Consider the following 22,639-nt stretch of genomic DNA (forward strand, 5'->3'; position numbering starts at 1 on the left):
AGCGAGCGCTAACTGCAAGCATGCAAACGTTAGCATTTAGCTAAAGCCAATAGCATGTAGACTCTGAAGCTGTGTCCCAAATCCATACTTCATCCCAAGTAATACAAACTACATGCTAATAATCAGTATACAAGAAAATCAACATTAACCACTTTATCCTCATTACTTTTTGACGTTTTGACTTAGGGCTGTCTTTTGTTTTCAGAGCTGCCAACTTTTCAAAGAACCTTGGAGTGAGATTTTGTCGAGGGTGACCAAAATTTTGCCGCGCACGCAGCCACACACGTTGGTGCATTTAGCTCCACCAATTTGCCAGGATGGACACATGAAATAAAATGATACTGGCTATTGTAACACTCCAAGGTAGGTATAGTTTGCTAGATAAATATGCTTAACTCTGGGCTAGTATCAGATGATATGTATAACTACAGAGCCTTAAGGAATAAATGTCAGCAGAGAAAGACCACACAATAAAGAAACTGGAATCAGAGGGTAGAATTAGAATGAGCTGTATTGTAGAACAGAATATATGATGGGGTGTGAACATCAGTGGTATCAGTAGTGATGCATGCTGTGCGTGTGTGTGTGTGTGTGTGTGTGTGTGTGTGTGTGTGTGTGTGTGTGTGTGTGTGTGTGTGTGTGTGTCTGTGTGTGTATGTAGGGATGTTGAAGGTGCATAACAAAACAATAAGTTCAGTAACAGAACCTAAACTAACTCTGCCAGCCCAGGTGCAGTAACATGGTAATAAAAACAATATCAGTATACTCCTTTAAAGGATCTACGCGTTGGTGCCATGCTGTTGAATCACACTCAAAAGCGGCTACGTCTGCGAACGAGTGACGCAAGATCCCCTTAGTACCGGGCCGCACAGAAAGAATGAAAAAAAAATAATAATCGAAAATTATGTTTTATTTAGAAGAATGACCGGATACATCCGTCTGTGCGTCTGAGCCTCTTAGTCTTGACACAAGTCAAGAGGTTACGTGATAACGTTACCCCGAAAATGAAACTTAAATGTACGTTTCAACTCTGCTGGAGTGCCGGCGGTCTGGATTAAATGAATGGCAGAATATCCTGAAAACCTGCAAGCAACATCCAAACCATGAATGTGAATACAGATCGCGATCAGTAGTGTTGCATGCTGCTGGATGTGGAAACCATGAGTTTGAGTAGGGACGGGAGGACTACTATAAATGTCAGTCAGTGATCACAGCGCGATCAAAATATATAATGTATTAGAGTAAATTTAACATTTTCTCTGAGCCATAGAATATAGTTGTGGCCGGCGATCTCAGAGGCAGGTCTGCTTGATGACGGAGGTGGGCCGGCCCAACGCCTTCGGCCTACCGGGGATTTCCCCGATGTTCCCCATAGCCAGTCCGCCCCTGCTTTGGGGTAAATAGGATGTCTATGCAGCGAATAGGTTTACAGATGCGCTCCATAGCGCCATCTATCGTCGGGGAGTTTGAAAAGGAACCAACGCGCCTCGGCCCAAAATCTGAATTTTTTTTTGCCCTGAGAAATTGGTTGTGTGGCGTGAGTGTGTTTGAAAACAGCAAAAGCGTGTGTCACACGGCGAAACCGTGAGAGTTGGTAGCTCTGTGTTTTACCTCATCTCTCTGGAGCCATTTCAACATCATCCACAATTTAGTTGATTTCTTTTTTTTTCTTTCCCAACTGTGGGCAACTCCTCCATTTCATTTTTGCATTGCATTGTGGGAGAATAGTATCCACCAACAGCACATTAACAAATAACCGTAGATTTTGAAATCGTTGTTAGTCTTGCTCGTCTTATTGATGACATCGGTGGACATGTTTTCCAGGGAAGTTCAGGAAAAAAAGGGAACAATTTGAGCGTTAAAAGTGATACGAGGTTGTGAATGTATTTAGCTAAAGTATAGAACAGGAGGAGGACTATTATCTTGTTAATTAGTGGTGACCAAGAAGAACAATCACAAGAACTCCCTTAATATGGCTGTTAATGGAAAATGGAAGAAGTGGACTGCTCACAAAAACCCATCACAAGGACACTCAATATCACATAAAGAGGGAAAAGAGGAGATATCTAAAGTCGTATCAGCATATTGTTGAACTCACTGACTACTCTTGGTGTTCCTTTTGGTATTAATATCATAAAAAGCATTCAAATTGATGTTCTGTTTGGCGTTGGCGTTAATCCCCCCTCTCTATATGTAGCCGTCCTGCCACAATAACTCTTGAATGTCGGCGTGTGACAACGCAGCGACAGCCAGAGCACTCAGCTGATGAGAGAAATGGAAACGGAAACATGAGTCCATGCGTGCACTTACAGCTTGTTCTCTGTTCCGTTTGAATTGAGTTTCATTGAGAGCAGCGGCCATTAAAAAAACAGACCGCGTAAAAGAGGAGACGAGTGCCAAAAAATGGGCCAGTTTTCCTCCACTAACACATAAGCTTTTTGCGTTTGTTTGTGTTTGTGCACCTCCAGGATGGGTCTACCTGTGGACGGTGCAGACAGAAACCAAGAGGCACATAAGTATGAGGGAGAGGGAGAAGGCGGAGAAAGCCCTACCGAAGCCTGCACTCGCAGCCCGCCGCCCATCAACAACAAGAAGAGGAAGAAAAGCAAGAGGAGGTACTTAACGTCTGGATCTCCTTCCATTTGTACTTTACCTCCAGCAGCCTGGCGGCTATTGGGAGACTTGCTCTGGAGCTCCCAGGTTTTAGTTTCCTCACTCACAGATGAGCGTGATGAGGCGTTCGCAGCTCCTTGCAGCAAAGCAGATGTCTGTCCCTCTTTCTGTCTCTCTTCTCTTCCAGATGACTCTGGATCAACCTCACTAACTGCAAATATGAAAGTGGTACGTTCCCATATCATCTGTTTTTACTTACGTGCAGATATCTGCATTACTCTGCACCACCCCGACTATTTATAGTTTACAGACGTGAGAGACGATGTACTACACGGCCAAAAGTATGTGGACGGCCCTCGACTCCACAGGAGGTCCACGTCTCAGGAGAGACTTCATCTTGAGGGCCGAGATTTTGCCTAAAATGACAGCTGACATCAACAGAGAGATTGGTTTAAACCAAATCAAATAGACCTCACTATTTGGTGAGGTCTTACTCATTTAACCAAATGAGGCAGCCCCCAATCGGCTGACTGAGAGGAAGCAGCAGTAAGAGTGAGAGAGTGAGGGAGATTTCAATTATTGAACTTAGGCTGAGCTTCAGTTCAGGGTTGAAGGGAAATTCTGATGCTACAGATACATATATTATTTTTATATTCTCGGCAATTTGTGAACTTTTGCAACAGTTTGTGTTTCTTTCCTGTTGCAACATGACAATGACCCCCGTTATACAACCACACACGGATGCAATGTTCGTGTGTCCACATATATTTGGCCATGTACTGTACATCAGCAGCTCCTAGATCAGTGCTCATTGGCTGAACTTTTACAAACGCATTCCCTTCGCTGATAAACCCCCCGCGGTGAAAAGACTCCTTGTGTGTTGGTCTCAGTGCGCCGCGCCGCTTGCAGGTACGGCCTCAGGGAGGTGATGGAGGGCGACGACTGGACACTTTTCTGGACCGACTGCTCCGTGTCTCTGGAGCGCGTGAAGGACATGAAGCGTTACCAGGTATTCCAGAGCGAATCCGCTCACGGCGGCACCTGCGTTACAGAAGACAAATTAAACTGGACGCCATTCATTTAGGTGACACACACAGTTGGTGTGTGTGACCTAAATGAACGGCGTGGGGAGATGTCCGTCTGCTCTGTCAGACTGTAAAAGCCTTACATGTCATTTAAATGCCCCGCAGCTCAATATGCCCGACCCGGGAAATAATAAAACACATACATTTCCATACAGATTACGAGATTGCGTCATTTTCTCATTGCTCATAACAGCTTTTCAGCCCGAGCAATCAATTTGTAATCTAATTGAGTAATTCAGCGCAGGAAGTAGCGAGCAGGTCACGACCGACGATTCCTCTCCGATCGAATGAGGTGCGGCGCTTTAGTTCGTCATATCTCACGCGGACCTCCCCTGTCAACACGTGTGTGTGTCTTTTGCAGAAAATAAACCACTTCCCTGGGATGAGTGAGATCTGCCGCAAAGATTTACTGGCGAGGAACATGAACCGCATGTTCAAGCTTTTCCCCAAAGACTACAACATCTTCCCCAGGACGTGGTGCCTTCCTGCAGAGTCAGTTTACACCTTTTTTGTGTGTCTCTTTCGTTTAGTTTTCCTCTGTGTGTGTTAGGATCCTAACTGTGCTTTGCAGTTACAGCGACTTCCAAGCTTACACCAGGGCAAAGAAAAGCAAGACGTACATCTGTAAGCCGGACACCGGCTGCCAAGGCAAAGGCATCGTCATCACCAGGTCCATTAAAGACATTCAGCCTGGAGAGCACATGATCTGCCAGGTTTACATCTCCAGGGTGAGGAGCTATTGATCCTCTCTCTCTCTCTTTCTCTCTCTCTCTCTCTCTCTCTCTCTCTCTCTCTCTCTCTCTCTCTCTCTCTCTCTCTCTCTCTCTCTCTTTCACTCTCTTTCACTGCCATTCCAATACATTTAGCATACATCAACAAATATGTTATATCCCTCCGGCGTGTATTCTCCTTTCTCTCTCACACACACACACACACACACACACACACACACACACACACACACACACACACGCATACACACACATACACACACGCATACACATACAGACACACACACACACACACATACATAAAGACACACACAGAGACAGACACACAGAGACACACACACACACACAGAGACACACACACAGACACACACGGTGAGACACACAGAAACACACACACACACACATGCTATGTATACGTTCTAGATGACTGTGGGTTGGAATCAAGACTTCTGGATGTGAAAACAACACACGCACGCACACACATACACACACACACACACACACACACACACAAATAAACACACAGAGACACACACACACACACACAAATAAACACACAGAGACACAGACAGACACACACACACACAGACACACAAATAAACATACAGAGACACAGACACACACACACACACACACACACACACACACACAAATAAACACACAGAGATACAGACACAGACACACACACACAGACACACACACACACACACACACACACACACAGACACACACACACACACTGGATGAAGTTCACACGCGTTCTCCATTCCCTCCTCAGCCGTTTATAATCGACGGCTACAAGTTCGACCTGCGTATCTACGTGCTGGTGACGTCGTGCGACCCGTTCAGCATCTTCATGTTCAAGGAGGGACTGACTCGCTTCTGCACCACCAAGTACAACGAGCCGGCACACGGCAACGTGGTGAGAGGTGTCCCAGCGTGTGTGTGTGTGTGTGTCAAAGCCTTCATCACGCCGTCCTGCTGCCACAAATACTCACCAGAGCACCAGATGTGGATTAATGCGCGGATGAAAATAGGTCTGATTTAAAAACTACACGTGTATTTATGAGACGTTTTTAAAGAAGTCTTCAGTCGGAACCGATGGGCTTTGAGAGACAGACGGACACAACCAGCCTGAAACCTTAACGGTCAGGAATGAGTCACTGTTATCATTTTCCTGTACGTTACAATAAAAAGTACACATATGACCATGTCGTCTCATCGTTAATACAATAGATAATGTGGATTATTGTGATTACATAAAAAGAGATCATTGGAAATAAGTCACAGTAAGACATGGAATAAAATGCCAGAATGTAAGCCTGGTTGCATAAAAACACAAGACTAAAGCACAGCAGATACACCTATTTAAAAGGCTGCAACTTTTTTTTATTACTTTCATTATTCAGTTATTTTTCCTCGAATCACAATTTCCCAAAACGCATGGTGACTTTTTAAAATGTATTTTTATGTCCAAGCAACAGTTCGAAACCCAAAGATATTCAGAAACATTTAAAAACACAGAAAACACTCTCATCGGAGACGCTGAAATCGATTTTTGTTTAAACAAAGTTTGCTTCAACGATAATTTAATTATAAAATTGTTGCAGATGATTTTTCGGTCCCTCTATAAATCACTGCAGCTCTCATAACAGACGTTTTATTTCTGTCTTGTGTGTAATGTCTCCCTCCTCCCTCGTCTCCCTCGTGCTAGGAGGACGTGTGCATGCATCTCACCAACTACTCCATCAACAAGAACAGCGAGAACTTCATCCGTGACGAGGACACCGGCAGCAAACGGTAAACACACCGACGACGCTCGTCGTGTCGCAGCACCGACGCCTCTTAAAACGCTCCGTATGTATTTGCACGTTTCAGAAAGCTGTCCACCCTGAACAAGCTCCTGGAGTCCATCGGCTGCAACACGGACGAGATGTGGAGCGCCATCGAGGACGTGATCATAAAGACTCTGATCTCCGCTCACCCGATCCTCAAGCACAATTACCACACGTGCTTTCCAAACCACACCACCGGCAGCGCCTGCTTCGAGATCCTGGGCTTCGACGTGCTGCTGGACCACCGGCTCAGACCCTGGGTGCTGGAGGTGAAGGACCGCCGCCCCTGTTTGACAGAAATATGCAGATTGTGAATACCAGGTTCTCAAGTTCTGTATTAAGTACAATTTAGAGGACAGAATTGTTTCATTACGAAGTGTATTCATGCTTTCAACCCCTGAATTTAACCCTTTTTAATCTGGTTCCTCACCGTCCGACAGTATAAATTATAACCAGCTTGCTTAAGTTACACAAGATGTGTGAGATATTCAGACCCAACGCTCCATGTGTTTTTATAGCTGCACCATCATCCATCAACTGGAAATATTCTACATGTCTTGCGCATCATAAAAAGAAAAGTATCTTAAATCCAGCCTGACATAGTTCATAGTCTTTATAGACTTCAGGATCTACACTCAGATTTAAAGTAAACGTGTGTGGTTTTGAACAGAATCTGTCTGAGTTTGAGTATTAAGTGAGTTTGTATTAAAATGTTACTCAGGAAATCCACACAATTGATCACTATATTTGTATTTGTGTGTGTGTTTCCAGGTGAATCACTCCCCGAGTTTCACCACGGACTCGCAGCTGGACCGCGAGGTGAAGGACGCGCTGCTCTACGACACGCTGGCTCTCATCAACCTGGGCGCCTGCGACCGCCGCAAGATCACCAAGGAGGAGCGACGCCGGGTGAAGGACAGGCTGCAGCAAAACATCTCCAGAGAGGCCAGGTAAAGTCCTGTCCGTCACCAATCATGTGACCCCTCCTCCTCTCAAGGTCACGCACCCGTTTCCCTCCTCACGGTTACCGTGTGCATGTGTTCAGGACGGAGGAGCTGCGTCAGTGCCAGGCGGCCACGCTGGAGCAGATGGAGCGGTACGAGGCCAAGCACCTGGGAGGCTTCAAGAGGATCTACCCCAGGGAGGGCGGGGACAAATACGACAAGTACTTCAAACACAGCGGCTCGCTCTTCCAGGAGACGGCGGCGTCCAAGGCCCGGGAGGAGTGCGCCAGGTACCAACACCTGTGGAGAGCAGAGGCTGCTGTCGAGCTCACAGGAACTGTGTGAAAGGTCCAGACAGAGCACAAACAAAAAGAGAGAGAGTGGCGCTGGTTTACTAAAACACAAGGCTGACATCTTATACTCACTTGAAGCACATTAAGTCGCTTTTTCTGCAATTTACTACTCAACGTTGGCACCGACAAGTTCCAATAATTACATCATTTCATTCACAAATTGCAAACTACCAGGGTCCTGAAAAATATATGTGCCACACCAAAAAACCTGGAACACCACCAAGGCCAACATGAGATGAGAAAACACAGACACAGCAGGTTGACGATCTTCCTTCACACGTCTTAAAAGAAAAATACTGTATTTTATTTTCATAGATTCTCGATTTATCAGTGAGGAACAAACCAAGGAATCAATCTGACATGGTTTAATTTTTTTAATCTTCTTAAAATAAGTCTGGAGAACAGAGGAAGTGCCACGATTAAGATAAAGGAACCACAATTCTAATGTGAGAGAGTAATATAAAGGCAGAATTGGACATTCAGTGATTTAAAATGTAAACTCAATTAAGAATGAAGGAACACAAACAACTTGAGCGATTCATACCTGACTGACGTCACTGCAGTAATTTTTATATTATATACAAGATATATGCAGATGGGAAAAGTTTGAGATATTTTAATGTACTTTGGTGGAAGCTTGCTCTTATTTCTGTCCTTTTTATGAGAATGACTTTAACGTGAGGTTTAGCTTGAAGAGTAAAAAGGGATTTATTTTACATTAAATATTATTCTAGAAAATCCTTTGGCTTTAAACAATGTTTTACACAATGAGCATTTACCTCCTTTTTTGTATTTTAGTTAAAAGTTATTCTTATTGTAATTGTGGAGTAAGCAAAGACTAATAGTCTGTTAAATGTGCATGTGACAATACAAACATCTATGAATCTTGACACCAGAGATGCTAGTGTGTGTGTGTGTGTGTGTGTGTGTGTGTGTGTGTGTGTGTGTGTGTGTGTGTGTGTGTGTGTGTGTGTGTGTGTGTGTGTGTGTGTGTGTGTGTAGGCATCAGCTGCAGGAGCTGCGTCTGAAGCAGGAGCAGAAGGAGCGGGAGCAGAGGGGAGGCCGGAGGAGAGAGCTGCAGGGGGAGACAGCGGGGGAGAGGTTCAAACCCCGAGGAGAACCAACGCAACCCCACAACCTGGTGAGGCTGTCCTCCTCCTCACAGACGCAGTGTCCACACCCAACCACCAGAGGGAGTCAAACTGCTTCTGTCTGTGATGAATGCTTCATATTCTGGCTGACCCCCTTTGAGGAAATGGACTATACCCAATTTAAATTAGCTGTAATAATATTCCCGCACATAATTTGTCTCTCATTTTAAATTCAAATATCTTTTTTTATTGTCGAGACGGGCAAAAACAAACAGTGTTATCGCGGGTTATTCGGTGACAGTAATTGCTAATTCCGTATTATAAGTATTGTAAATGCATACTGGTGGCTTCACACACAGTGAGGCAATCCAAAAACAAATTGAATCAAACGTCTCTCCGAAGCTCCCGCCGTCCGGTGCGTCGCCGGGTCCCGACGTGGCAGAGGTCCTAGAGGAGAAGCAGCAGCAGCTGGAGGAGGAGGAGGAGGAGGAGGAGGAGGAGGAGGAGGAGGAGGAGCAAGAGGAGGAGGAAGAGGAGGAGGAGGAGGAGGCAGACGAGGAGGAGCAGGAGCGTCAGCGGGTCGCCGGTCTCCTCCAGAGGAAGAAACTCCTGCAGGACCTCGGGCTGGTGGACCAGATCCAGCAGCTGCTGCAGGGCCTGACAGGCGGAGGAGGGGTCCCACAGGAGGCCAGCACCCTGAAGAGTAGACCGGCTCCTCAGAGGAGGCAGACCAAGGTGAGACCCGACTACAAGAACCCAGACTACAGGGACCCAGACTACAGGGACCCAGACTACAGGGACCCAGACGACAGGAACCCAGACTACAGGGACCCAGACGACAGGGACCCAGACTACAGGCACCCAGACTACAGGAACCCAGACTACAGCGACCCAGGCTACAGGGACCCAGGCTACAGGGACCCAGGCTACAGGAACCCAGACTACAGGAACCTAGACTACAGGAACCCAGACTACAGGGACCCAGACTACAGGGACCCAGGCTACAGGGACCCAGACTACAGGGACCCAGACTACAGGGACCCAGGCTACAGGGACCCAGGCTACAGGAACCCAGACGACAGGAACCCAGGCGACAGGAACCCAGACTACAGGAACCCAGACTACAGGGACCCAGACTACAGGAACCCAGACTACAGGGACCCAGACTACAGGGACCCAGACTACAGGAACCCAGACGACAGGGACCCAGACGACAGGGACCCAGACTACAGGGACCCAGACTACAGGAACCCAGACGACAGGAACCCAGTTCTCCTTCAGAGAAGCAGCCGGTGTGGACACAACTAGAGTTTGTTTGTTGTCGGTTTAATAATTGCTTTTCGGTTTCTTCCAGCTGGACTCTTTGACTCCGTTCTCCCAAAGAACAAAGCAGCAGCCGTTCTGCTGTCAGACGCTACAGCAGGTATAGTTATTAGTTATATTACAGTATTAGTATTAGTTATATTACAGTTAATATTATATTGTTATAGAAATCAATGAAAAGTGTACTGGCCCTTTTTAGAAATGGAAAGAAAGTCATTATTACAGATGTAAATAAAAAAAAAATACTTGTTTTACAGTTTCACTCTTGTAGCGAACAGCTAACGGTTATTTTAATTACCAATCAATTTAACGATACATTTTTCTACCAAGAAATGTTAAATATTAGTGATAAAAAGTCTTCATGTCTTCAGTTTGCTTGTTTCTTCTGATCAAGAGTAAAAAAAAAGCTAAAAACATTCAATTTACTGTCGTTTAACACAAAGAAAACCAGCAGATTCACACGTTTGAGGAGCAGAAATCAGAGAATATTTTGTCATTATTGCTTTTAAAATGACTGAAGCGATTAGTCGACTGATCGTTGCAGCTCTGCTTTTATACGATTTGAAAGGATTATATGTAAGAGAAATGTTTTCAAATGAAACCAGGTTTTAAAAGTGTAGAAATTATGTGAATCCACATTTAATAGTAAATCACTTCATCAAATCCGAAATATATCATTAAAAAACGTGTTCACAGCTGAGATTTCTCCTCATTGTTTTCAAGTGAACGTCGTTGATAACTTTCATCGCTCGTGAAACCAGGAAGCAGAATTTAAATATCTTACTGTGTTGCAGCCCCGCCTGCAGAGGCCCCCGATGGACCCGAGGAGCCTGAACCCGCCGGAGCCCGAGAGCCACGGCGCCCAGAGGACTCACTGGACAGGTAAACACACCTCTGCTCTCACTGGCCAGGTAAACGCACCTCTGCTCACCTCGACCCGACGGGCAGGTACACTAAAGGCCTACGTCTTTGGATTGAGGAGTTATTTCCAGCCGCTTTGGCCCGTTTGACCTATTTCTTGTATGTTTGACTGAAAACGGAAAAAATGGAGGAAACAAAACTATAGCGTGTGTTGAAAATGTTTTCTTTATTATTGCAAAACAAAAAAAAAGTGAAGAAATAGCACTTCAAACTTACCCTTTGACCTCTATCTTCTTCTTCTCACATCTGTTACGCAATTAGTCAAAGTCAGTTTTATTTGTCAATTCTTCCATTTGTGCAAACGTACAGAAGATTTGAAATGATGTCTCTCTACTCTCCGACAGAAAGTAAATGTAATAAAGTGCAAAAACAGTTAAAAATTAAAAAAAGAGATCAACATATAAACAACATAAAACAACATAACAGTATCAACATCATTTAACTTTAATAATTAGTTTGAATTCTTAACTTAGATATAAAATGTGTATTATTCATATTATTGCACAGAATTTTGTTGGCATTTTAAATAAATATATATGGAATAAACAGGCTGGAGCCACATTATTAAACAATTAAAAGGATATTTTTGGCATTTAGTATATTTTTTATATGTCTGTTGATGTTCTTACTGATATTTATTTGCACTCTTTCCCAGTGATAAATACATCTGTCATCTTTAAACAACAGTAAAATCCTCCTGCTTGATGTCCGTGAGCCCAGCTTTCAGCTTCGTGGTCTTGTCTCCTCTTCAGGAGTCCGGCAGGACGTCCCGTCCCGTCCCAGCATCCCGGTCCTGAGCCCGGGCCCCAGAGGCGGCCTGCGCTGCGCCTACTGGCCCCATGACCCCGCCTTGGAGGGCCTCCTGGTCATCTCCACCGCGGCCCCTCTGGTCAGGAGGACCGGCTTCTCTCACATTGTCCGCAACTCGTCCCGCAGAGCCGCCCAGCAGCAGCAGCAGCCCAGTAAAAACCAGTGAGGAGCCGGATTAAAACCAGTGAAGATGCAGGAGAGGCTGTGAGCTGCGAACATAAAGAAAACACACTGTGCCCATTGAAGAATCTCATGTTTTATATCTGGACTCCTGCCGTTTGCTCTGCTGCCACTTTAAGCCTCATTACGAATGTTTGTGAACGTTTTGCTCTGCAGGGATGAATCCTCTCAAAGAACCTCAGTGCCAAAATAAAAGCAGACGAGTCTTATTTAACACCGCATGGCGTGTGATCAGCTCCTCTGAAGGAAATCTAATAAACTCACTGAGAGCTGATATGAAAACCCAATGAATATGAAAGTATTATTAGTTAAGATTAAACCCTATATGAAGAGAAGTGAAGGAATATAAAAAAATAAAGGCCTTCTACCTCTTTTCTCAGGGGCATTCGATTCAAGGTTTGAAAATCTTTTTCTTTTGCACTAAATAAATAATCTTTTTTTAAGATGTGATTTAGTTTCATTGTTTTCCTTCATGTTTTATTTTTTTATTATTACATTTTCCAAGAAAAAAACATTATTTTATGCTTGCATATTTAGAATATATATATTAGTATTTTGTTATTGGTGGCATTTTTTTATTTTATTATCATGATGTTGTTCGTATAATTAAATTTCCCTGCAAAGTTAATAATTCATGTTCTAAAATAAATTTGTGGTGTTTGAGTGGTTTCATTAAAGAGGCCATAAAGTTTTACAGGATCTCTGCATCCGGTTTCTTTTGTTTTGAAAGAAAAAGACAAAAACAAAAACAACTCAAGCTGGTCCATCCTGTAATATAAAGTGTTTAGTAAAGATAGAAAAGATCAGTTCCAACTGTTCAGGATTATATTAAATTGATATCAAGAGAAAAAAACTTTTCTCGTCTAATCTTGTGTCTAAAACGTAAATTAATAGACTGATTTGAATCGAAAGAGATTTAATTAAAAATATTTTCGTGAGAAAGGCTTTGGGTTTAATTTTTTAACTGAAATATTACGAAAACACGTAAAATGCTCCGCATAAACTCAGAAGGCCTGTTTATATAGATATTATTAACATTAGGGATGTTTATTATTGATTATGATTATTATTTACGTAAATATATTCAAAGATGCACCGAAATTGTTTTATTTTAGACTTTTATTTTTGAAATACAGTTAAAACTTTATTTTGTACATATTTTTTTTAATCAAATACAACATTTAAAGGGAAACGACCGTCACTTTGTTTGAGTTTGTGTCTTCTGGAGACAAAAACAAATGAACGCGGAGGATGAATGTGTTGCATTTCAGGAATTTATGGTTTTATTGCGTCTATTAAAGCCGGAAACCCTCGTTGTTGGTAGAAGTCACCAGATGTCAACTAAAGAAGAGAATTTTTAAGCAAAACTAAACGGAAACAATAGCAAAAAGAAGAAACACGTTTTTTTTAACGAATGACTGCATTACTTTAAGACGGGAGTTTCATTAATGTCGTTCTGATTATTTTAATAGAAAAAATGGCAAAGAATGAGCCGCTTGGAGTTATTTTTTATTTTGTTGTGTGACCTTAAAATCCCTCAGGACTCAACCAGCAGAAATCCTCCATTTTTAAATATCATAATAATCTTTAAAGCACATACAGATCTTTTTCTCTCTTTTTTGGTTGCCTGAAACCTTTTTATTTAAGCAGAAATAAGGATTCTTTAGGTGTGTGAATCAGACGAAAGAGACCAGAAAGAGACCAGAAAACGTTTCGGATGAAGGAGGCTTGAAGCCCGCATCAGCTAATAATCTCATATTAAAGATTACAGCTTCATAACAACACAGCTTTGTCTTTAGAGAACAATAAGAAGCTGCACAGACCTTTCCTCTCTTGTGCACATCCAGAACAAATCTCTCCACACATCCTCCTCTCCTTCTTTTTGCTTCTGCGTCAAACCCCAAAACATCTCCGGGCCTGGACCCCAAAAAACACACAACAAAGATGGCGACGAGTACCGCGGCGTCTAAAGAACGAAAATAAAACACGGCTGCTGTTTATGAAAATTTACAACTTTGCCATGAAAGTTTAACGACTCTCCCGGCTCCCGGATTGGCTGCTGGCGGTCACGTGGGCCGCAGGAACGGGAACTTATTTCCCATGAGGTTATATTGCAGCTGCTGTGTTTTTTTTCTTCCTCCACGCGCTCACTCACTTAACACTATAACACAACCCTGTTGTATTCTCCTCTCGACTCTTTGCTTATGCAACGTGTTGTTGTTGAGGCGATGCCTGCGTCATTATTTATTTATTTTATCCCAAAATGGGAGATGGTCTGCGCGAGGCTTCTTCACTGTGCGCGCGCCATGTTCTATATACGTGGCTCTACTTGTATATTATATGTTCGTGGGAATGAAGGATCATCACACTCCTGGATGGAAGGATTACTTTCATGAAATCACGTGAAGAAAGTGGGGGACTTGTTTAGTTTTTTTGGGGGTGAAGGGTGTAAAGGAGTCTGACCCGCAGGAGATGATGGATTATCCACAAAGGTAAGGGCTCCATGTTTCTGACGCTGCGTGTTTATATCCCGCAAAGAGGAAGAGCACTTCAAGAAATAGAGATTACACAAAGCATCTTCATCATCTTCCTCTACTGTTTGTTGTGTATTTTCTTCACGAGGCTGCTGTGTGTGTTAGAGATGCGGTGCAGCGACGCACAACCCGCAATATGTGCGCAATATGTGCGTAATATGTGCGCAATATGTGCGTAATATGTGCGAGAGAGACCCCAACATGTCGCAGGGCTGAGGCCTTTTATGAGAGGAACGATATCAGCAGGGTTTCGGCTCGACTTTGATGATGATGATGGCGGTGATGATGATGATGATGATGATGATGGTGGTGGTGGTGGTGGTGGTGGTCATACAGGCCCCATGTTACCGCTGAGACGCTTTTCTTTAAACATCTGCTCCATCTATCCAGCTTTCACTCTCCTGAGATGCTTCATTATGTTATATGTTCTTTTTTTATTGTTTTATTTCATTGTTCTATTCTTAAGAGACGTGTATGCGGCTTCAGGTTGATGACGCGCCGCCTCGAGCTGTTCTTCCTCTTTCTTTCTTTAAAAATAATAATCAAATGTTGTTGTTCTAAATTAGGCTTATTTGTGATTTTGCCAAAACCAAGAAGCCAATAATAAGCGAGTTGATGTTGTTGTTGGTTCCGGCCCCTCTGCAGCTTATCGTGCGGTTATGAGATATTTTATAAGATCACGTGATCTGTGAGGATTTGAGATTTTGCTTTTGTCTTCCATAACTTCAGTTTTATGATTTTAGGGTTTGTTGGTTTTGCACTTTCCTCTTCCAGCAGCTGACCGGCGGCCTCTGACGCCATGAAGCCAAACATCAAGACTTTTTGTTAAAACATTTAAATCCAAACATTCATAAACGGATATTATCAATAAATAAACTATACTTCATATCTAAAATCAAGACAATGACGTTAAAACCGGATTATTAATTTTGCTATCAGCTAATATCCTATAAATTCCTTCCAAATATGTTGTGCATTTAAGTTTTTACATTATTCTAACAATAACTTGCCTCATTTCGTATTTATTTTTGATTTATTCTCTATTTGATATGGGAAGTTTCCCAAAAGCGAAAGCTAATTAACATTTTTAAATGTCTTTATGGGATTCAAACTATCATACAAAATAAATAATAACACTTCATTTATGGAATTCACATATTTTGCTGCATGAAAATGCAGTAAAATCCTATAATTCTCGTCTTATTTACTATATTAACAATAAAATGGTCTTTAACTGCAGAACCTAACATTCATATTTGAAGGTTAATAATAATAACAATAATAAGCACCTAATTGATACATATTGGACATACTATTAATAGTATCAACTAATAGCACCGCCAATTAACATAATAATAATAATAGCTGATATTAACGTGAATTGATCTAATTATTTCTAAATGCAGTTATTGATAAGTGATCCAGACTTATTTCACACATTTATACTCACAGCTTTGTTTGTTAAATGAGAAACTATTTCCACTTGATCACGGTGGGTGAAGATGACGATGATGACGATGATGAAGGTGATGATCTGCGCGTGTCCTCCCTCGTGCCCTCTGCGCGTCTTCGTGGATCTCATCACGTTGGAACCTTTTTCAAAGAGTGAAACACCAACATCTATTATCGAGGATCAATTTGGATCAATTGATAACTCATTATGAGGATTTCTGGGAAGCGGCGTTGAGAAAACAGTGTTTTAATAATAATGTAATCATTGGTTATGGAATTATTTAACAAGGTGGCAGTGAAGGTTAGAGGAAGTGGAGGAGGAGAGAGAGGGAGCAGCCATTTGTGCGTAAATGGAAATAATGCGCAAAGTGTTTGGCATTTCAATGCGATGCTTTTTGTTTCTTTTTGCATTGTGTGTGTGTGTGTGTGTGCGCACGCACGTGAGAGAGAGTGCGATTGTGCACGCGTGCCTGTTTATGACGGAGGGGGAGAAGTTGTCTGCTTTATTGGACTGTATTTGCATAACACGAAAAGTTAAGACACGAACAGTTGCTCTGCGTGCAGCATGTTGTTGTTGTTGTTTGTTTTTAGTGGATGTGTGTTCCTGCGAGTCGCAGTGTGTCTCTCTATGTGTGTGTGTGTGTGCGCGCGCGCGCGTGTGCATGTGTGTGCACGCGCATGTGAGCGTGCGTAAAGACCGACAGGCTCGAGCGCTTCATTTGGATTCACCGGGGACCCCCGCGAGCAACAAGAGCCCCCCATGGGTGCAATAGTGCAAGCGCAGACGACGCTGATTGGCCAGCGGCCGGTCACGTGGTGCACTTCCCCTCTGTGTTCAGCGGCACCTCGCAACCCCCCCTTTCAGCAAAAACCAAATCTCGGATAAAGTAATGGCAAAACCACTTGGACTATAAAAGACAACAAATCATATTCCTCCGGAGTATATACACCCCGTTGTCCACCCAATGAGTTCCTATTTTGTAAACTCAACTTTTCCCGTGTCTCTACCGGGAGGACAGGACTCTCTCCTGGGTCAGATACCGTTATATTCCTCGGGATACACCGAATCGTTAAGACACTACTCCAGCGCGGCCACATATGGAGCGGCCAGCATGCAGGACAAGGTCTACCCGGCGTCCTACTACCAGCAGACGGGCGCGGCGGCCGCGGCTGCCATGTACGGGAGGGCCGGCGGCGGCGGCGGCAGCGCGCCCTGCGACTACAACCCGGTCGGGGCTTTCTACAAGGACGCGGAGGGCTCGTGCGCCTTCTCGAGCCGCGACGACCCGCCGCTGTTCGTCACGCAGGAGCAGCGAAACAAGGCGGCGGAGTGCGCGGAGCAGCCCGGCAGCCTGGATGACAAGTCCTCCACGCTCATCTACCCGTGGATGCAGCGGATGAACGCCTGCTCCGCCGGTGAGTTACTGACGCTTTCCCCCTCCGCGCTGCCTGGAAGGTGAAAGACATCACCTCCGCGTGACGGAGCGAGCGCGTCCTGAGCCGCCTGTCAGCTGCGGGAGGGAGAGGGAGAGAGAGCGCGACAGCATGGAATGAGCTGAACGGTTCAAGACCCCAAACACTCGAACAGTTAACGCGATCGCACCCGCCGAAAAGTTTGAGATTATTGTGATTACGCGCGGAGCTCCACGCGCCTTCGGGGCTTTGGCTGCGACATCATCGTCACATACATCCGCACGCGCGCACACACGCACGCACACACGCACACACACGCGCAGACTTGGCCTACATCACCGTGAGCTCCAACTTAAAGCTCTTTTTCACATGGCATCTTCGGAATGGGCCTTTTTTCTTCGTTTGAAAAGGACGCTAAATATCGCAGAAGCACCTCCAGCAGCGGATAAATATCCACATTTAAATTAAAATCATAGTAAATCTCAAAAGTGAGCTTTGTTCATGCCTGTGCTCTGACTGTACATCCTGACTGTATGTTATAGAACAATATCCTGCTGTCATAAGAGAGGACGCGCACCACGAGAGCACTTTTACGCACCACACACATCCTATTGTAGCTTATTAACGTCATCATTGAGGAGATCCTTTATAATAAAAATACACGCAAAAGTCAACATAAACTCAGAGATATAGATAATAAACATAATGAAGATATATTATAAGAACATATTGTGATATTTTAGAATACGTTTCTATTTTTAAACGAATATTAACATTGGGTGACATTGGCGTATCTATAGAAAGAGGAATGTTATAGGAGAAAATAAAAGAAATACACACAATAAAGTACAGTTAATTGCTATATCATAATGTACTACTTTATACACAATATACTATTATAAGTGAATGTTTTAAGACTGTGATTTGGAGTTGAAATACACCAAACATCTGAACTTTATTGTATTTTTCAGACACACCACTACAGATTTCGAGTGCACTCTCAGGTAGATTTGTTTTCCTCCTCCTACACTTTCGACATTCACTCAAGACAAAACATTTAAATTATGAATTCACGAATGTAGCTAATAGGGATTTCATCTGCTTTTGTCCCAGGTCCATTCGGCAACAGTGGCCGCAGGGGCCGCCAGACCTACACCCGCTACCAGACCCTGGAGCTGGAGAAGGAGTTCCACTTCAACCGCTACCTGACCAGGAGGCGCCGGATAGAGATCTCGCACGCGCTCTGCCTCACGGAGAGACAGATCAAGATCTGGTTCCAGAACCGCAGGATGAAGTGGAAAAAGGAGAACAAGCTCCTCAACCCCTCAAAGACACCCGAGGAGGAGGAGGAGGAGCAGGCGGAGAAAAAGAGCTAAACAAAAAAAAAAGGACACTGACGGAAAGGCATGCGCGTAATGTGCGTGCGCGGACTCCCAAAATACAAATGATGTATTCTTTCTTTGTAGATAAAGTGCTGCGAATCCCATGTTAGAGACGTGAGTGATAGACTTTATTTCAGTGTCTGCACGGTGGTCATGTCTGCTTTAGTTAAACTGGTCCTCCTGTCTGTCCTGTGCTCGTGTCTTTATTTAGGGGACTGTGCAAAAAAAAAAATCCGCCAAAATGTAAATAATTTGTAGTGCTTCCTTTTTGGACAATGTCGTTACCTCATCATTCTAAAGACCTCCTGAGTTCCTCTGTTCTCATGTCGTGTCCTCTCACATCTCGTGGTGTTAGTTGTGTACAGACCACAAGTGTTACATGTTATTTATTGTTGTTCACCTCGTGTCCAATGCACATCTGGATATATATATATATATATATATATATATATATATATATATATATATATATATATATATATATATCGTGTGCAATATTTTGTTTAGGAAAATTGTACATAGAAAAATAAAGGCTTTTTTTTGGATGTATATTGGAAGATCTTGTGGCGTCATTTGTGCTCGAAGGTTTGAAAAAACACCCAAAAAAGCTTATATTATCATTATTATAAGTGTTATTATCATAAGGAGCTGCTTCACAAGTAACAATAAACCTATAAAATAAGCCGAAACATTCACATAAAAACGATTAAAATAATTTGCAGGCTTGACAGTCCGCGCGTGAAGCTGCCAGCGCGCGCTGATACGTCTCTGTTATGTTACCTGAGCCTTTTTTTTGTGGCCTGTATTATCAGCGCGTTGCATAAAATGATGGATGGCTCCGTGGGGCCCCGCGGCGGCGCGGTCCCGGCAGAGAAGCGATACTGCCTCTGTCCGCCAGATGGCGCTCTCTGCCCGCGCCGGCTCTCTTGCGCGCAGCGGGGAGGCACCATTGACTGGAGCCTAACGACCATTATTTCGTCATCATTTGTAACCATGGAGCATGAATTACCTCTTGAAGTCATCAGTGAGGATTTACGACTGGTCAACAAAGGCACGTGATTCCAGAACGCTCTCCCATATTTGGCCGCATACCTGGCAAAGTACAGTAGGGGCTTCATTGCTTATAATTCATGATTGCGTCCATAAATCGTGCAAGCACACAGGATTATAGCGACAAAGATCTACAAATCGAGGCTTTAAAAATCCAAGCAAATGAGCTCTTACTTTGTAAACTCGTTCTCAGGGCGCTATCCAAATGGCTCCGACTATCAGCTACTAAATTATGGGACTAACGGCGCTGTGAGCGGCTCCTTCAGAGACCCTGGCACCATGCACTCCGGGTCTTTCGGCTACAACTACAATGGCATGGACCTAACGGTGAACCGCGCCAACAACGGCGGCCACTTCGGGGCCGTGCGGGAGGACGCCCGGGGATTCGCGCCGGACGCGCGCTACCGGCAGACGCCCAACTGCTCGCTCGCGTCCCCGGACCCCGTGCCGCCGTCGTGCGCCACGGCCAGCAGCCACGAGCCGCAGGAACTAAAGAGCCCCTCTCCTCCCTCTGACCGGAGCTCGACCTCGAGCGGCAACAATCTCAACAAAAACAACAACAACGGCAGCGGCAGCGGCGTCGGCGCGCATTTCACGGAGATAGAGGACTCCACCGGCGCCTCGGAGACCGAGGAGAGCGCGCACGGCAGTGGCGGCTCCAGCTCGGCACCCCGGGCGCAGCAGCAGCAGCAGCAGCAGCACCACCACCAGGACCCCAACGCCGCCGCCTCCACTCCCGCATCAAATGATTGCCAATCGCCGCAAATATTCCCCTGGATGCGGAAACTGCACATAAGCCATGGTATATTCACCTTTAATAATATTTAGTTTGGACGGATGTCACGCTGGACGGCGCGTCATAAATCTGTCAAAGTGTTTGCATGAGTGAGCAGCGCGGTGTGGATGGGGGAGAAACAAATAGGAAAGGAAGGGAGGCAGGGGATGTGTGTGTTCGGGTTAAGATGCCGCTGAAGCCCGAGAGAGAGAAGAGAGAGAGAGAGAGAGAGAAGAGAGGATAGAGGAGAGAGAGAGATTATGGATCTTTTAAATGTGTGCCGGATGGTTTTATTTTGGAGTTTAAGATCAGAAAGAACCGTGAGAGAGAGAGTGTGTGTGTGTGTGTGTGTGTGTGTGTGTGTGTGTGTGTGTGTGTGTGTGTGTGTGTGTGTGTGTGTGTTGTGTGTCGCATGCTTCCTCCTGCATCCTCTCACGCTGTGACCTCCTCTTCATCTGTGCATCCTCGCGCTAAAGTGTAGCTATATAGTGCAAACCTCTTATTGTTGTTGTTGTTGTTGTTGTTGTTGTTCAGTGCAGTTGCTAATTATTTCTGTAAAAAAACACAATTATTGTTGTAGATATGACTGGACCGGATGGGAAAAGGGCCCGAACCGCGTACACCCGGTACCAGACGCTAGAGCTGGAGAAAGAGTTTCACTTCAATAGGTACCTCACCCGGCGGCGGAGGATAGAGATAGCGCACGCGCTGTGCCTCTCCGAGAGACAGATCAAAATATGGTTTCAGAACCGCAGGATGAAGTGGAAGAAGGACAATAAGCTGAAGAGCATGAGTCTGGTGACGGGAGGCAGCGCCTTCCACAACTGAATCACTTTTTTTGTGTGTTTTTTTGGGGGGGAGGGGGAGTGGGGGGGGGGGGGGGGGGGGGGGGGGGGGGGGAGGGAGAGTAAATAATAATAATAATAATAATAATTTAAAAAAATAATCCATGAGTACTGTAAAGCTATGAAGCGCAGCACCTCCAGCATGCTATTGTGATAGAAAAATAAGTATTCTGTGGTCTTCAACAACAACAAAAAAGAAAATGTCATTTTTAGTTCCCTGTCGTTGTGCTATGATAGCTTAGATGTCCTATTGGGAAACAAGATGTACATATTATTGGGGGTATTAATTGTCCACGCTTTTTGCTCTCTCTTTCTCTTCCTCTCTTCCTCTCTCTTTCTCTTCCTCTCTTCCTCTCTCTCTCTCTCTCTCTCTCTCTCTCTCTCTCTTCCTCTCGTGAAGGTGTTTCAACTTGAGCTCTTTATTGTGACTTCTTTGACGGTCTAACAGGAGTAAAAATTCATTGTACAGTTAAAAAAAAAAAAGAGTTTCCAAACCATATGCTGCTCTTCATTGAATGTACACCGAATGTATCCCGGGGCCATTCAACGCGCTTTAGTGTCAGTATGCGCTTCTTCTTCGTGGGTATCTTGTGGCCAGAGCCAGAAAGTCCAAAAGCAAATGTGTAGCTTTTAGGATATTTTGTGCAACTATTATTATTATTATTATTAATATTGTTTAGAATAATTATGAGCAATGCAAGTGTACTCAACCTGTCAATGTGATGATTTTTTAGTGCAAAGGGTTATTCTGTGGTTATTAGGCAAGTGATGTGAGCTTTTTTCGCCAATAAGCTTTTTGTATTTGTAAGTGAACTCATAGCGCTTGAAAAAAATAATAAACGTTTCTCTCAATTGCTCTGAACGTGTCTCCACTTGTTGTCAGTTGTAGAAAAGTCAGGTTTCTTTTCTTTCTTTTTTTGGCTTTTGGTTCGCGTTGCACCAGAATTAAACTCACTTAATGATTAACTTCACAATTATATATTTTTGTTTAAGTGTCACGTGGACAGAGCGATTGTGTTGTTGTTGTTTTGGTCTCTGTGCAGCGGCGTAAGAGACAAAGCGGCAGAGGAAAACAACACAAAAACTTTTTTAAACTTACCTCCTGTGACTCTCCGGCAGCGAGACGCGTGTTTGGCCATGTGGGAAATATGCTGGTGATAAAATCCACACTAAAAGAAGAAGAAGAAGAAGAAGAAGAAGAAGAAGAAGAAGAAGAAGAAGAAGAAGAAGAAGAAGAAGAAGAAGAAGAAGAAGAGTGGCTTTAGCTTATATGTATATAGGCAAAGCTGAAGATGGTAAAAA

The 22,639-nt window shown here is 44.1% G+C and overlaps 3 protein-coding genes across 3 annotated transcripts; all 3 read left to right on the forward strand.

The window, feature by feature from the left end:
• Window positions 1-1,311: 1,311 nt before the first annotated feature.
• On the forward strand, window positions 1,312-11,873 carry ttll6 (tubulin tyrosine ligase-like family, member 6; the record flags this gene model as incomplete). The annotated part of the gene is made up of 16 exons (XM_079237229.1): window positions 1,312-1,396; window positions 2,469-2,615; window positions 2,809-2,841; window positions 3,504-3,622; window positions 4,060-4,190; window positions 4,249-4,426; window positions 5,208-5,351; window positions 6,144-6,229; window positions 6,308-6,533; window positions 7,036-7,214; window positions 7,310-7,498; window positions 8,564-8,702; window positions 9,205-9,387; window positions 10,007-10,075; window positions 10,770-10,857; window positions 11,649-11,873. 16 exons carry the CDS (start codon window positions 1,312-1,314, stop codon window positions 11,870-11,872), a joined length of 2,220 nt encoding a protein of 739 aa, XP_079093355.1. The 3' UTR covers window position 11,873.
• Window positions 11,874-16,837: 4,964 nt separating this feature from the next.
• On the forward strand, window positions 16,838-18,661 carry hoxb6b (homeobox B6b; the record flags this gene model as incomplete). The annotated part of the gene is made up of 3 exons (XM_079235661.1): window positions 16,838-17,288; window positions 18,257-18,289; window positions 18,399-18,661. The coding sequence occupies 3 exons, from the start codon at window positions 16,838-16,840 to the stop codon at window positions 18,659-18,661; spliced, it is 747 nt and encodes a 248-aa protein (XP_079091787.1).
• A 1,136-nt stretch (window positions 18,662-19,797) lies between these two features.
• Window positions 19,798-21,320, forward strand: hoxb5b (homeobox B5b; the record flags this gene model as incomplete). Its single annotated transcript, XM_079237295.1, is given in 3 exon segments — window positions 19,798-19,866; window positions 19,868-20,519; window positions 21,073-21,320. Coding segments are annotated over 3 exon segments (969 nt in total).
• Window positions 21,321-22,639: the final 1,319 nt, after the last annotated feature.

The sequence above is a fragment of the Taurulus bubalis genome (genome assembly GCF_910589615.1).
Source record: "Taurulus bubalis genome assembly, chromosome: 2".
NCBI lineage: Eukaryota > Metazoa > Chordata > Actinopteri > Perciformes > Cottidae > Taurulus > Taurulus bubalis.